The sequence below is a fragment of the Balaenoptera musculus genome, chromosome 3, assembly GCF_009873245.2.
Source record: "Balaenoptera musculus isolate JJ_BM4_2016_0621 chromosome 3, mBalMus1.pri.v3, whole genome shotgun sequence".
NCBI lineage: Eukaryota > Metazoa > Chordata > Mammalia > Artiodactyla > Balaenopteridae > Balaenoptera > Balaenoptera musculus.
The window spans coordinates 3,986,561-4,001,767 of NC_045787.1; the positions used below are offsets into that span (position 1 = coordinate 3,986,561).

The 15,207-nt window shown below is 37.1% G+C and overlaps 1 protein-coding gene across 1 annotated transcript in view; it reads left to right on the forward strand.

The window, feature by feature from the left end:
- ADAMTS16 (ADAM metallopeptidase with thrombospondin type 1 motif 16) overlaps positions 1-15,207 on the forward strand; it is a 162,221-nt gene that overhangs the window by 62,796 nt on the left and 84,218 nt on the right. The window contains exons 9-10 of the mRNA XM_036845990.1: positions 939-1,076; positions 8,682-8,835. Of these exons, the coding sequence (XP_036701885.1) occupies positions 939-1,076; positions 8,682-8,835 (292 nt within the window). The remainder of the gene's footprint in view (positions 1-938; positions 1,077-8,681; positions 8,836-15,207) is intronic.

Below are 15,207 nucleotides of genomic sequence, written 5' to 3' on the forward strand. Positions count from 1 at the left end.
TAGCTTTAGGAAGTTAAGAAGAAGAGACCTACTCGGTGGGGAGAGGTAGCAACTCAGTCAGTGGGATTCTTATAGGTGCAAGGCTGCAGTTTTGTCGAGTGACAGTAAGGGGTTGCTGCTGACATTGTGGGATTTGAACATCTGCAAAGGACCCTATTAAGAGGTCCCATAGCCACTGTAGCCTGAGATGTTCCCATATACTAAGCTAGGGTTGGAGCCCCAAAGTGGTCTGGTTTCAGTCAAGAGTAACAGACGTACCTTCAAACAACGCCTGCAGATAAACGCCACCACAGCTACTCACTGGGGTTCCATGGCACCACTTCCTCCAAAGGGATGTAGGGAGTCTGGTCAAGTCCTGGCCTGCTGTCACAGCCTCCGGCAGTGAAGACCTAGCATCAGCTGGATCAGCACTGGGTGTAGGGACAAAATGTCAGCACCACCAAGAGGGGCGGTAGTGGTTTAGTAGTTCTTAAATTGTGTAAACATCACACTCACCTGTGGAGCCTGCATTTGTGTTTCTGACAAACACCTGGAAATTCTGACCATGGCTGGTGAGCAGCAAAGAGTGTAGAGAGAGAAGAAAGCAGTGAGAACATCAGCAGCTTTTTCAGGATCAAATAAACTGCCCTCTACATCCCACTAGAAATGCTTTTTTATAATTAAAATGTCTGCCCTTGGCAGACATCTGGACATGTGCTCTGTTTTGATGTTGGTGTGCACTTTCAAACAGCTGGACAAATGGTAGTTCTCCAGGAAAGGTCTGTGACCTCATGGATATTCTCCCCTGTTTGGCTGTTAGGACTCTTTCTTCTGCCTGCCTAGCATACAGGAGAAGGGGAACCTTCACACTGTTGACTTGACTTGTGTTTGTTAGAGTGTGTTAGACAGTTGAAACTGTTATTTCTTTTGAAAGACCCATTTCTTTCTCTCTCTCGTAGCTTCGGCATGGTCCATGATGGAGAAGGGAACGTGTGCAAAAAGTCTGAGGGCAACATAATGTCCCCTACGTTGGCAGGACGCAACGGGGTCTTCTCCTGGTCACCCTGCAGCCGCCAGTACCTGCACAAATTTTTAAGGTATGAGCCCCTAAAGCTGGTTGTGTATCTCTCTGTGCCTTTGATGTTCACTGCTGGGTCAGCCTAATCCTGTACAAGAAGCCCCAGACTCAGGTGCCCTTTCTGCAGATGGCCCCCATTTGAAGGCATCTGGAGACATTCATTTGACCAAGGAATTTGCTAAACACTTTCTTAGAGCCTCAAGTTCTGCAAACTTAATCTGACATCATTTGACCTTTAGAGTCAAAAGAATCCCTTAAGATACTTAGCAAACCAAAGTATTTGTCACTACCATTTAGTTGTTTTGTTTTTTAATTCTTACTTCTATAACCAGACATTTTCAGTCCATGATTTTTTAATGTTTAAATCTTTTCTTGTAGTTTTATTGAGATATAATTGACATACCATGAATTATTATTATTTTTTTTTTTACAAAATACGTTTCTCATTAGGAGAAAAAAAAAAAAAAAAAAAGAGTATATAAACCTTCACCTGGGTCTAAAATCCTATAATTTTAAGAATTATTTCTGGAAGGTTTTATCATAGGTCTAATTCATTTAGGGTATAGAACATTAAGGAGGTAGAGTTTGACCCCTTGAAAAAGAGATAGTCAGTAGATTCTAAAATTTTAGAGAAATAAGGGACTTTAAGAAACATTTTTAGATCTGCTAGTAAAGTGGATTATCCCCCTGGTTTTCTCTCTTTCTTTCTTATTTCTTCAGTAGAGCCCCTTTTCTTTTTTTTTCTGCTGCACAAATTAACCCGTCTTGTTTCTAGAACATCATTTGCGCAGGGTCTCAGGCCTATTTCTGTTGGTTTTACTCCCGACATTCTGTTCATTATCCTATGGATGGCTCCCTATGCTCAGCTGGGGCAGCCAGACCTCATAACACATCTTCTGAGCTGCGTCCTGACTACCAGCCTTGGGGGCTCCAGCCTGCAGCTGTGGTCCTTCCTCACAGCCTTACTTTGAGACCTCAGCTGAGATATTTTACCACTGAAAGGAATGATGACTGCTTTCCATAGTTTGTGCTACCCAGGAAGAGTGAGAATTTTGTAGATAATATCTGTACCCTGGTAATATAAACCTATATTCTAGGAATATCCACTTGATCATTTTTTTAATTTCTATTACCCAAAAGGCAATGTTCACATGATACAATCAGTCCTTCCAACATTTGCTGTTCCCTGTATGGTGGTCTCTTGGAGTCAAGTTGGGGATTGTTAGCACTTTTTTTAGCTTTTTCATGCACCTGTTCAAATGTGCATGCGTGTGTGTGTGTGTGTGAAGGACTCTGCTTTCTCTAATAAAGAAGATAATTCACTTTAGCTCACAATGCTCTTATTTGTATTAACAAGGAAATTTTTGAGTTTTCTATATCCCAAATCCTTTCTATAAACTTCTACATTCTTTTCTTAAAATTTTACTTCCTTTTCATCTTAATGGCTATGATGAAGATATATAAACATTTTAAATTTTTTGAAATATGCTCTGACAACTTGAAAATCCCAGGGATGCAAAGTATGGGCATGCAGTGAGAATCAGCATCATGAAAGAGTCCGGAAAGTTTTTAAACTGCCAAGAAATATAGGAAAACTCACAGAAAGAAAATAGTTATAGGCTTAGAGAATAATTATTTTGATGACATTAAATATGGGCTGTAATCTTCAAATCAGAATATGATCCTGAGAATACTTATTAAGATTCTGGAGTTCAAAGCCATTTTGTCCAGTGATACTGGAATGGTTAAACATACGCTGAAGTATGCTCATTTGTTTTTGTGGCAATCAGTAAAACCCTTCTGTAGCCATGCAGTAACAAACATTTATTTTCAGGGACTTTACTGATTTTTTTGGACCACATAATAATAAAAATGCAAGATTTTACATGCTCCCAAATTTGATTTCTCGAAAGATTAAATTTTCCAAGGCAGCCTTTCATTGTCAAATTCACTCTTAAGATTCATTGTACTTGAGATGTCTAGTTGTGAATTGGACGTGTCCACAGTGCATCAATCCTGATTTTTCATTGGCTTAATGAACCTGAGACCATCCCTTACATGTTTGCTGACTTCCTGATTTCCAAGTAATCAAAATACTGTTATATTCTCCACCAATTAGTTGGCAATTTGGACATGATCCCAACGATGAGTAAGGATAAACGGCCAACTTTACAAAGGTGAATCTGTTTTCCTTTATGAGCAGCCTAGCATTGGGTACATGGAAAAAATATATATAATAAGGGAACTCAATTAGCCTGAAGTTGTCAGCACAACTTTTCTCTACACTCGGTAGAGTCAAGAAGGACAGATATGTCTTTGCAGTAAACTCCTCAACCTCACCAATAAAGACATATGTCATTTCCTATGGGCAGACACAGACCTCGTCACATTCACTCATGTCTGTATCCCGGAGGCCTAAGACTTAGGGAAATTGTAGCTCGTTATTTTAAACTTAATGACAACACGGACTCATCTTCAATTTGCTTTTTAAAAACTTGAATCATGCACTTCTGATCAGTGGACACACCTCCCCACTTGTCATATGAATCTGCATCCATACACAAGAAAGGTCATCACAGGAAAGCAGGAGTTTGAGGGATGCCCTGCCGTACCCCAGACCACCCTGTCGATGGGAAAACATGATTTGGCCTGAAAGAGTATGTTGTGGGGCATAATAGAAATATTACATTTCAGTTCACATCTTGCTCTGCTGTATAATGTTCATCTTAAGAAAAACAAACCAGCGAGTCATGGCTGAGTGCAGTTTCTGTGAGACTGGAGAATGGGCACTGCCGTGTCGTTGACCAGCGAGGGAATCAGAGCTCATGTGCCGATCAGGTCTTCATCACTATGCCTGGGAAGGCCTTGACCTTGGCAACTAATATAACCTTTTCTGGGGGCTCCTGTTGTCTCTCTTGGAAAAAGAGGGGATACAAGTAAAAGAACTCTCGAGCTCTTTAACGTTTTATGGTTCATGAATCAGAGTGGGAAGAGGACTTTGAAATATTGTTGCAGAACCTCTGGCCTTGCCTTATTTTCTTCATTGACATTATATATGTAGTTAAACACATATATAGAAAAGTACAAAATTATAAGCGTATAACTCAATAACTTTTCACACAGTGAACATTTTAATGTAACTTCTACCTAGATCATGATATGGAGCACGTTATAGTAGTCAAGTCATGGAAACAGCCTAAGTGTCCTTCAGTGGATGAAAGAGTAAGGAAGATGTGAGATATATGATGCATATGTGGTATTTATATATATATATGCACTCTATCTAATTATATCTGTCTATCTATCTACTTGTCTACCTATCTACACACACACTGTAATATCATTCAGCCATGAGAAAGAAGGAAATTCTGTCATCTGTGACAACATGGATGGTTTTTGAGGGCATTATGCTAAGTGAAATAAGTCAGAGAGAGACAAATACTGCATGATCTCACCCATATGTGGAATGTTAAAAAGAAAATCAAACTCTTAGAAACAGAGAGTAGATTGGTAGTTTCCAAGGGCCGGGTGAGTGGGCGAGAGGTAATGGGTGAAAGTGGTCAAACTTCTAATGATTAGGTGAATGAGTTCTGGGACTGTCACGTGCACCATAGTGACTGCAGTCAACAATACTGTATTTTATAGTTGAAGCTTGCTGAGAGAGTAGATCTGAAAAGTTCCCACTACCAAATAAAAGTTCTAACTTTGTGAAGTGATGGATGTGTTAACGAACCTAAAAAAATATATGGAACACCGCTCTCCCCCCCAGAATCCCCTTCCCCAATCCCATCATCACCTCCCTCTTCCCCACAGACAACCATTCCTCTGACACAGAACGCCACCATAGACAGTTTTGTCTGGTTTTGAACTTACTATGAATGGAGTCATGAGTTATGTGCTATTTTGTGTCTGGGGTCTTTAGCTAAATATTTTGATTATGAGATTCATCCTTGTTTCTGCATAAAAATATGACATTCATTTACTTATTTTTAATTGCGTGGATATGCTCCAACTTATTAATCCATCCTGTTAGTGACAGACATTTGCATTTCTAGTATTTGGCTATTATAAGAAATGTCACTGTGAATATTCTTTTGGTTTACACATATATCTCTGAGTATACACAGCAGAGGAACTTTGGGGTCATAAATATATATGTACAGTGTCAGTAGACACTGCCAAATAGCTTTCCTAAGTGGCTGTGCAAAGTTACAATCCCACAAGCACTTATGAATATTCAGGTTGTTCCACAATCTTGCCAACGCTTGATCTCGCTGGTCTTTTTCATTGTAGCCAATCTTGTGGGTCTGTGGTGGTAGATCAAAGTGGTAATTAATGAGATTGAACACCTTTTCACATGTTTAACGGCTACTTTAAAAACCTCTTTAGTGAAGTGTCTGTTCAATTCTCTTGTGCATGTTTTTGAAATTGAACTCCTTTATTTTTCTTATCTCTTGTTGAGAGTACTTTATATATACTGAGTAGGAACACTTTGTGCATTACGGGAAATATGTATTGCAAATATCTTCTTTCACTCTATGACTTAGTATTTACACTTTTAATGGTGTCTTTTGATAAACAGAAGAGATTTTTTATGTTTTTAAGGGAGTCCAATTACTCATATTTTTCCTTTAGGATTAGCACTTTCTGTGCACCACTGGAAAAAAACTCTGCTTACCCCAGAGCCATGAATATATTCTTCCACAAGCTTTGTTGTTTTGCTTATCACATGTAGGCCACCTGACTTTTGTGTAGGGCATGCAGCAGAGTTGAAACATATTTTGTCCTGGTGGATATCGGGTGATTGTAAAATGGCTGCAATGCTTTTCCTTCATGCACCCACACCCTGTTGTATCCCTGTGCCCTCCTCACTGACTCTGGGCTCAGCTGTGTGACCTGCTTTGGATGATGGGACAAGCGCAAACATGCCCAAGCATGAGCCCAGCCAGAAGGATCAGGGGTGGGATCTGCTCATGGCTCTTCAGATGCGATGCTGACCAGAGCCCACTTTCACATCGCAGTGTTGATGTGTGTGTCGCTGTGTCTCCTTCCAGGAGCACTGGACCAGGCAGGGACCTCATCCTCAGGGCCATGTACAGATTCTCTGTGGCTCCTTTGAAAGTTTACATGTCTCTTGTTTTCAGGTTACTTTTGACATTTTTCTGTGATATTGGTTTTCTGTAGAATTTCTTTCATGTACCCATGTGTGTTTTTCTTTTTCTTTTTCCTGCTTGGGGTTTTAGAACTGCTTACATCTGTGGTTTATTGTCTTTCATCAGTTTTTGAAAATGTTCAGACATTTTATCTACAAATATTGATTCTGACCCTTTCATTCTGTCTTCTCCTTTTTGGCTTCCAATTATGTAAATGTTAGAATTTTTCACAATACCTCACATACATATTTTGTATATATTCATTCTCTGGTAAAATTCTCCATCATAACCTCTTTTTCTCAAAGCTAATAACCATAATAATTTTAAACTCCATTTCTGACTACTCCAATATCTGGATTCCTTATGAATCTGTGTCTATTATTTGTGTATTCCCTTGGGTTTCAATGCTTTGGTCTCATCTCCCAATACATTTGGTAATTTTGAACAAACGAAGGATATTGTTAATGAAAAAATTAAAGACAAGATAGAGCCCCAAATGATGTTATCTTTTCTTTCTAGCAGGCAGGGCAGTTGCAGTTTATCAGTAAGTCACTTTGGGGTTGAGCTGATGTCACTCTGGCATTCGGTCTTCCTAAACCAGCCTTTCAAGTTATTTCTTTACACCTTCAGCAAAGACCTAGTATGGCTTCCGTGAAAATCTTGTTTACCAGGGCCGACCCACAATTTCAGTCTTTATCTCCCAGCCCCACCAGATTGCCAACACCTTGCTCAGCTTCTCAGCCTCGTAAGGACCACTTTCCACTCAGCCACTAGGCTTCTTAACAGCTTTTTATGACTCATTAAATTCCTTGAGGAGAAAAATATTACTGGGTGTTGGGTTCACTTCTCTACTTTCCTTTGCTCTGGAAATGTTCATCCCTCATGTTCTTTTTACTTTGATAGCCTTCTGATGCTTGTAGAACAATCAGTCTCATACGTGCTGGTCCACCATAGTTAAAAGTGGAAGTCCTCTTTGAATTAAATTTTAAGGATGAATAATAAATAATAGGTTACATTTGATCAAACTATAAAAAATCCTGAACCCGTGAACTTTAAAAAGTTTTTTTCAGTCTCTTGCTTGGGTTCATCAATGTAACTGACTTTTCCTAGTTTCCTTTCTATGCAATGGGAATAGTATTGCCAACCCTGATGTAACTTTAGGGAGGTAATGGGGAACATCTAACTAGTATATAGGAATCATTTGAGATCATTAGAGAGAGGTGCTATGGAATTCCAAAGTTGCCAAATCACTCCTGTCATGGAGTGTTAGTTATGCTTTTATTCATTTTTCTCTACTTATAGACCCTTACATCATGATCATCGTAGCAGTAATAGAAAGATCATTTATTCAACACTCACAGTGAGCCAGTCACTGCTCTTAGCACTTTCCAAGCCTTTGATTTAATCTATTAAAAGGCTTCTGACCTCCTTGCATGTATGTTTAATGTCCTGTCCACAGTGACTGGTGCCCTTCCTCATGTTTTATGTATGTGGATATTAATTAAGGGCACACATGCATCAGTGGGCTCCAAGGCAATAGAATCTGGGACCCGGGTCCTGGAGACTGGGGCCAGAAAGATTCCGATCAAGGTGGACCACCACACAAAGAAAAGTTTGGGGATGCTTAGGCAGATCTACTGTTGTTAAGTTTATTGTGATTACAGAGGTGTTTTGTTTTTGTTTGTTTTTAGTTTTTGCTTATTGAAATTTGTAAATAGGATTTAGTTGCTATTTGCAAACACTTGTTTCTCCTCCCTCCAAATGCAAAAATTATACCGAAGCCTGTCTCTGGTAGGGAAGAGGATACCCTATTTGTGGAGGAAGAAATCATTAGTTGGCCTTTAGCCCATCTTCTAGGGAACTTAGGGAGAATTAATTTTCTTCTTGACTTTGGAATCTAGTCAGAAATCAGCCTGCGTATAGAGCATTTCTGGTGGAAATCACTGCAATGCTCCATGTGGAAGCTGGAAGCTATTGTGCAGGAAAGGAAGGAAGGAGGGAAGAAAGAAAGAAAATTCCAGCCTTTGAAATTGGCTGATTGCGTTTTGCTGTTTACAGTGCCCATTTCATCGTTTTATTGTTCCTAGCAAGAAGTGTACTTTTTAAGGTGTCTGTTATAGAAGCTCCTCACATCAAACATCTGGTTGTATTATCCCATTTCACTCTCCCCATGATAGGTTTGAGAAATCCGATGAAGAACAAATTGCCTCCCTGGAAAAGGTGAAACATATTATGAACAATTTCAGAAAATGTGGCCTCTATATTTTAATAGAATTAAGATAAAAGGTATATTGGACCTCAGGAGAAAAATGTCCCCTCTTCTTTATACAAGACATGGGGTAAAATTGCATGAGAAAGAAAAGGCGTGATTGAATTACGTGTAATTACATGTAATTCATTCATTGAATTACATGATTGAAGTTACATCTTTGGTAATTTCCAGCATCACCAGTAGTTCCGCTTTGTTTTAGCACTGCCCAAGCTACATGCCTTGCTGATCAGCCAAAGCCTGTGAAGGAATACAAGTATCCTGAGAAGCTGCCGGGAGAGTTATACGATGCAAACACACAGTGCAAGTGGCAATTTGGAGAGAAAGCCAAGCTCTGCATGCTGGATTTTAAAAAGGCAAGTGACTCTTGGCAAATGTTCAATGTAAAATTCTTCATAAAACCGTTTTATTCAGTGAAGCTGACATTGATGTATTCTGCGTTTATTGGGTACCTACCAAATGTCAAATCCTGTATGTTAGGGCTGGTCCTATATAACAGGAAACACATGTTTTACTGGCAAAGAAAATGACAGTGGATACTGTTGTGGGGATCAGTTTCCTCTCAAGTACTGACTTGGCCTGTTGGGTCAGTTCTTTCTTTCTGATTTATCATGTGGGAGCTCAGCGAGAACTCTTGGTTGGTGTAAGATGGCAAATTAATACACTGCATTCCTTTCAAATGGTATTTAAGAAACAATGTCCCCCCGCCCCCCTTACCTTCCTCAGATATAGACAAAATTTACTATAAAGCAGTAGCCTATCTGGGACTTCTGATTATTAAATTCCTCAAATTAAGTGTTTCTAGAGAAGTCTTTCATAGAACTCCATTGACCCCAGGGACACCAGCAGACTGGTTTCCTCATACAAATTCCTCATATAACACAGAGACATGTGCTCTCGCTAGACAAGGGAAAACCGAGATTTCACAGCTTGCCCTACTAAACCACTAGGAAAGCTACCCTAAATTAAATGAAATTAACTATTTTTGAGGTTTTTTTTAATTCTAGTTTATAATGAAATCAAGAGGAAAATAGACAAAAATATATAGTCTTCCAGAAACCTCCAACATTTCAGAATGCACTGGGAATATTCCCCATTTCAATCTAATGTGATAATCTTCTTTCTTCTAAAGTAAAGTAGATCTCCCCCCAAAAGTCAATTACAGCCATGTGCCAGAACTGGATTCTTATCTCCTCAGCTGGGTAATCTCAGCTGGGAACAAGAATAATAAACCAGTCAGCATCAGCATATATTCCCAATGTTGCCTTTTCATTGGCAGAATATGTGAAATCCCTGAGAATTTTTTGCGTGTCACTCTCCTGTTTGCTAAGGAAACGGAGCATAAAACTTTTCTTTCAAAGATGGAATGTTCTACATCATGCTGCTGGTTTTCACATTATTTTGCTGTGACCATGGAGTATCCTCCATGGTAAACTAGTGCCGTTTGGAAAATACAGGAAATAAGAAGTTAAATGCAGCAGGTCTTTTTATTACTGAGGAAATATTTACCTGCAGGGAAATGTATTTCTTACAGGTGTACAACTGGGTTTTAACAAATGTATTCCCCCGTGTTACCAGCATAAAGCTAGAATGTTCCCTTTTGCCCCCTTCCATTCAATCCCCTCCCCACCCCAGTAAGCAACCATTGTTCTGACTTCTGTCACCGTACTTTCACATTGCTTATTCTGGAACTTCATAATTGCCAAGTAAAGTTTTCACATTTCGCCATTAAATATGATGCTTTCAGTTTTACATAGTTACCTTTTATCAAGTTGAAAAAGTTCCCTCGTGGTCCTAGATTGGTAAGAGATTTTATCACAAACTTATGTTGACTTTTATCATACTTTTTTTTTTCTGCATCTATTGATATAAATGTATTTTTCTTCTTTATTCTGTTAATGTAGTGAATTGTACTGATGGGTTTAAAATTATTTTTCATTGATTTTTGAATGTTAAACTAACCTATATTCCTAGGATAACTTTACTTGGTCATAATCTATTATTCATTTTTATATTTTGTTGATTTGATTTGAGACTATTTTGTTCATTATTTTTATATCCGTGTTCTTGAATGGTATAATTTAGAAATTTTTTTCTTAAAATTACCATTCAAGAATTTATATCAGGGTTATGCTGCCCTGAAAAAATGATTTGGAAGTGCTCCCTACTCCTTTGCTTTCTTGAAGAGCTTGTAATAAAATTGCTATTGTTTCTTCCTTAAAGTTTTGTTAGAACTTACCAGTGAATCCTATCTGCGGGAAGGTTTTTGTAATTACTAATTCAACTACACTAACACATGTAGGGTTATGCAGAAGAAATTCCTAGCTAGACTGATCAGATTCATTGGGAAAAAATAAATAAATAAACATCAAAAAATGACACAGGAAGAGACCTTTTCCAATGAATTTTTTTGTTTTATCTGTTTTTTTTGTTTGTTTGTTTGTTTGTTTTACCAAAAGTTGTTTGTAATATTCTCATTTATCCCTTGAATGACTGAAAGATCTATAGTGACATTTCCTCTTCTATTCCTAATAATGGTAACATGTGTTTCTTTATCTCCTTTTCTTGGTCAGTCTAACTAGAAGTTTATCAGATGAATTAGTCCTTTCAAAACATCAGTATTTATCTTTATTAATTTTTAAAAGAAATATTTGTTGGGTTCTTTTCTATTTCATTAATGTCTGTTTTGTCTTTATTACATACTAAGGCTTAATGTGACTTTCTTTTCCTTGCTGTTTATGGGATAAACTTGGATCACTGACTTTAAAAATTTCTTCTTTTCTAATATAACCATTTAACTATAATTAAAGCTAGTAATTTTTTTCTCAGCAGCATTATTAACATATATCCTGAACATTTTTAGATGTTGAATCTTTAATATTATTAGCTATGAAATATTTTCTAATTTAAGCGGTGATTTCTTCTTTAACCCATGCATTATTTAGGAGTATACTATTTAACTACCAAATAATTGGTGATTTTCTAGACAGCTTATTAATTTTGATTTCTAATTTTGTTCAATTTTATCAGAGAATATACCCTATAAGTATACTTTTGAAATTTATTGAAACAGATTTCATAGCTCAGCATTTGGTCTACCCTGGTGAACATTCTATGGCCACTTGAAAGAATTGTGAATTCTGCAGTGGTCAGGTATAGTGTTCTAGATATATCTGTTTTGTTAATTTGTCTGATGATATTGTTTATAGCTTCTATATCCTCTGCAATATTTGGTACTTGTTATGTAACAATTTAATAGATATGAGTGTTAAAGTCTCTAACAAAGATTATGTATATTCCTATTTCTCCCATTAGTTCTATTAGTTTTTGCTTTGTATATTTTGAAGCTGGGTATTTAGGTGCATACACATTTAGGATTTTTATGTCTTCCTGACTCTTTCATTAATATACAATAACTTTATTTTATTTTTGATAATGTTACTTTCCCTTGAATTATACTTCATCTTATGTTAATACAGCCACATCAGCTTATTTAGGAATACTCTTTGCATGATATCTTTCCCCACCCTTTTACTTTCCATTTCTCTGTGTTTTTATATAAAATATGTCTGTCGTAACATCCTTTAGTTTGGCATTGCTTTTCTATCCAGTTGAACAATCTATAGCCTTTCACTGGGATGTTTAATCCATTTATATTTAATGTAATTATTGACATAGTGGATTTAAGTCTACCATTTTGCTATTTGTTTCCCATTGTTCTCATTCCTTTTTTTTGTTTTCTTTTGGATTAAACATGCTTTTAAAAATTCTATTTTTGCATCAATTTGCTTTTTAGCTATATTTTCTTGTATTTTTAGTGGTTACTCTAGAGATTACAGCTGCATCTTTAATTTACAACCTACATAGAATTAGCATCATGTCACTTTATGCAAAATGCAGGATTCTTACAACAAATAAGTCCATGTATCCCTCTTTCACAGTATGTACTATTGTCAACATGTATTTTATTTCTATGCATGCTGTAAACCACATGACACAATGTTAAAATTTTTGTTTTAAAATAATGGGTTGCTTTTAAATAAAATAGGGTCATCTTTTATATTTACCCACATGTTTGCCATTTATTATTTATGCTTTCTTATAGATCAATTTCAAATTGTATCATTTCCTTAGGGGATGAAAAACTTCCTTTAGCATTTCTTGTAACACAATCTGTGGCCACAAAGTACGTCAGGTTTTCTTTATCTGAAAATGTTATTAACTCACCCTCAGTTTTGAAGAACACTTTTTCTGAGTACAGAATTCTAAACAGTTTATTCTTTTTTTTTCCTTTAGACACTTTAAAGATATAATTCCATTTTCATCTGGACTCAGCTGTTTCTGATAAAATGTTTGTCATCATTTGTATCTTTCTTCTAACATTTCTAATCATTTGTTTAGACAATTCAGCAAGCTATGCGTTTGGGTTATTTTAAGTTTCAGTTCCAGAATTACTATTTGGTTCTTTTTTTATAGTCTCTATTTCTCTAGGGAATGTCCCATTTGTTCACTTATTATGTCCATTTTTAAATATATTTATAACATTACATATGTTACAATTATATATTGTAACATATTGTTATTTTATGTTACATGTATTTATATTATGTTATTATAATAGGTGAATCCTTTTGATCCCCTGAGGCTTGTTTTACTCTTCCTTAGGGCTCATCTATTCTGGTTTTTCCTTAGCCCTAGGGCATGGCCTGTACTCTAGTTTGTGGTTCTTACTCATGAGATGTGGATGCCCGGGATGCTCACTGAAGTCTCTCCACTTTGTGTGGCCAGAACACTGCTGTCTCCTAGCATTGTGCATCTCTGTCTTCTAGCCCTTATCAGCTTTCAGCCTAAATCTGTTGCCCTCTTCCAGGCCACTTGGAGTCTCATCCTGTACATCAACCATTCACTCCGCAGATAAGGACCTGCAGGAAATCCTCATGGAGACCTCTGGTGCTCCCTACTAAATGCAGCTTTCTCCTTTCTGGTCCCAGTTCCACAAATTCTAGCTACTTCTGCAGCCCCAACTCTGATCTGTGCACCCTCCATTCAGTGAGACTGCTGTTGTCTGCATGGGAACCATGTCTTTGCACCGTGGTCAGCAAAGTGTTCCCAGACAGAGAGCTGGGCAAAGGTGACGCCCACCTTACAAATTCCCTTCTCTCGAGGACCATGTACTGTGTTGCTTGTTGCAAGAGTCTGAAACAACTGGCCCATACATTTTGTCCAGTTTTATAGTTTTTGTATGTAGAAAAGTAAGCGTGGTACCAGTTACTTCACCATGAACAGTAGACAAAATACCTTTTGAAAAATATCCATTAAAGTCAATATTGTGAGCTTATTCCCTATGATGTGAAATTGTTTTTCGATCCAATTAAAGTTGACATATTTTTCTTTTTGTGAGTTAAATTCTACTCGTGTGGCCAGACCCTCTAATATAATGAATCTCAACTTTAGATACAGAGTGGCAATTAGATTCTTTATTTTCCATATGAATTAAAGCATCTCAAGAAATTATAAAAGTTAATTTTGTAAATGAACTCCTACTGAAATTTTATGAGAATGGGTCTATTAGGTTGAAATGTAAAGATCTGGAAGTTTTCTGACTGAAGAATATAACATAATAAATAACAAGGAAACTACCCAGTGCCTCAACCAGCACTTGGCACTTAAGGCCCATTCAGTAAGACTTTGCTGGGAAGGGTGATAGATGGATGGATGATGTTTTAGACAGGGTTGAACCTTTTTTAAGTACCACGTGCCATTTAGTTTGGAAAGTTAAGAGCTAACGCGAATGCATGTGCATTCTTCTTTTGGATAAATAGATGTGTATTTGGTGTACATGTGTGGGCGTTAACATACTTGTTTATAAATCCACACACATATATGGCCATGGCTTTCTCTGTCCACTGATGACTTGTTGATAATCAAGATCAGTGATAAAATCACACCACTGCTTGAAAAACAAATAATTGCAATAAATTATATATCCTATTATAACATCATTTGTATATGCATTTTTAGTTTGTATTTTTGGAAAGTCTGATACTGACAGTTTGAGAAAACTAATCTGGTGGCATTCTATTCACAGTATGGAAATGCCACAATAAATCCAACACAGTCATCTGAAAACGTTTGTTTTATTTGGGGTATTAGGTTGTGGTGTTAAACTTAACTAAGTCAGTATTATCAAAATAAGTCATTGTGAACATAGCTCTTAAATTATGGGAAGGAATAGCAAGTGAGAGAACCTTCATTAAAGAGAGGACAGTATTCCTTAACAGCAAAGATAAAAGCAAGAGTGAACTCTGTACATGGGCCTCAACTTTCTTCTTCTTAAGTCAAGTATTAGTTATTTTAAACATTGTGTCTTTATCAAGTTCCTATTCAGCTTCGTCAACATTTCTTGGTGGCCTGACCCTGCAGTCTGAGATGCAAGTTGCCAGAATTACTTTGAAATTTGATCACCTTAGTGTCCTGGGTACTGTTGGTAAATTGGGAACCCACCCCCCAATCCAGCAGGTATTGCATTCCAACTTCCTGGCCCTAGAACCATGATTTAATAGGGTCATTGTTCCAAGAGGACCCTGAAGTTTTATTAAGAATGTAATGACCTACAACCATAATGCAGAATTTAGTACAACCATTGTACATTATGTCCAGAAGTTAGCAGTTAAGTCAAAGTATGATAAAACTGAGAGGAGGTAATTGGGTTTTGGTTGTTTAGATAA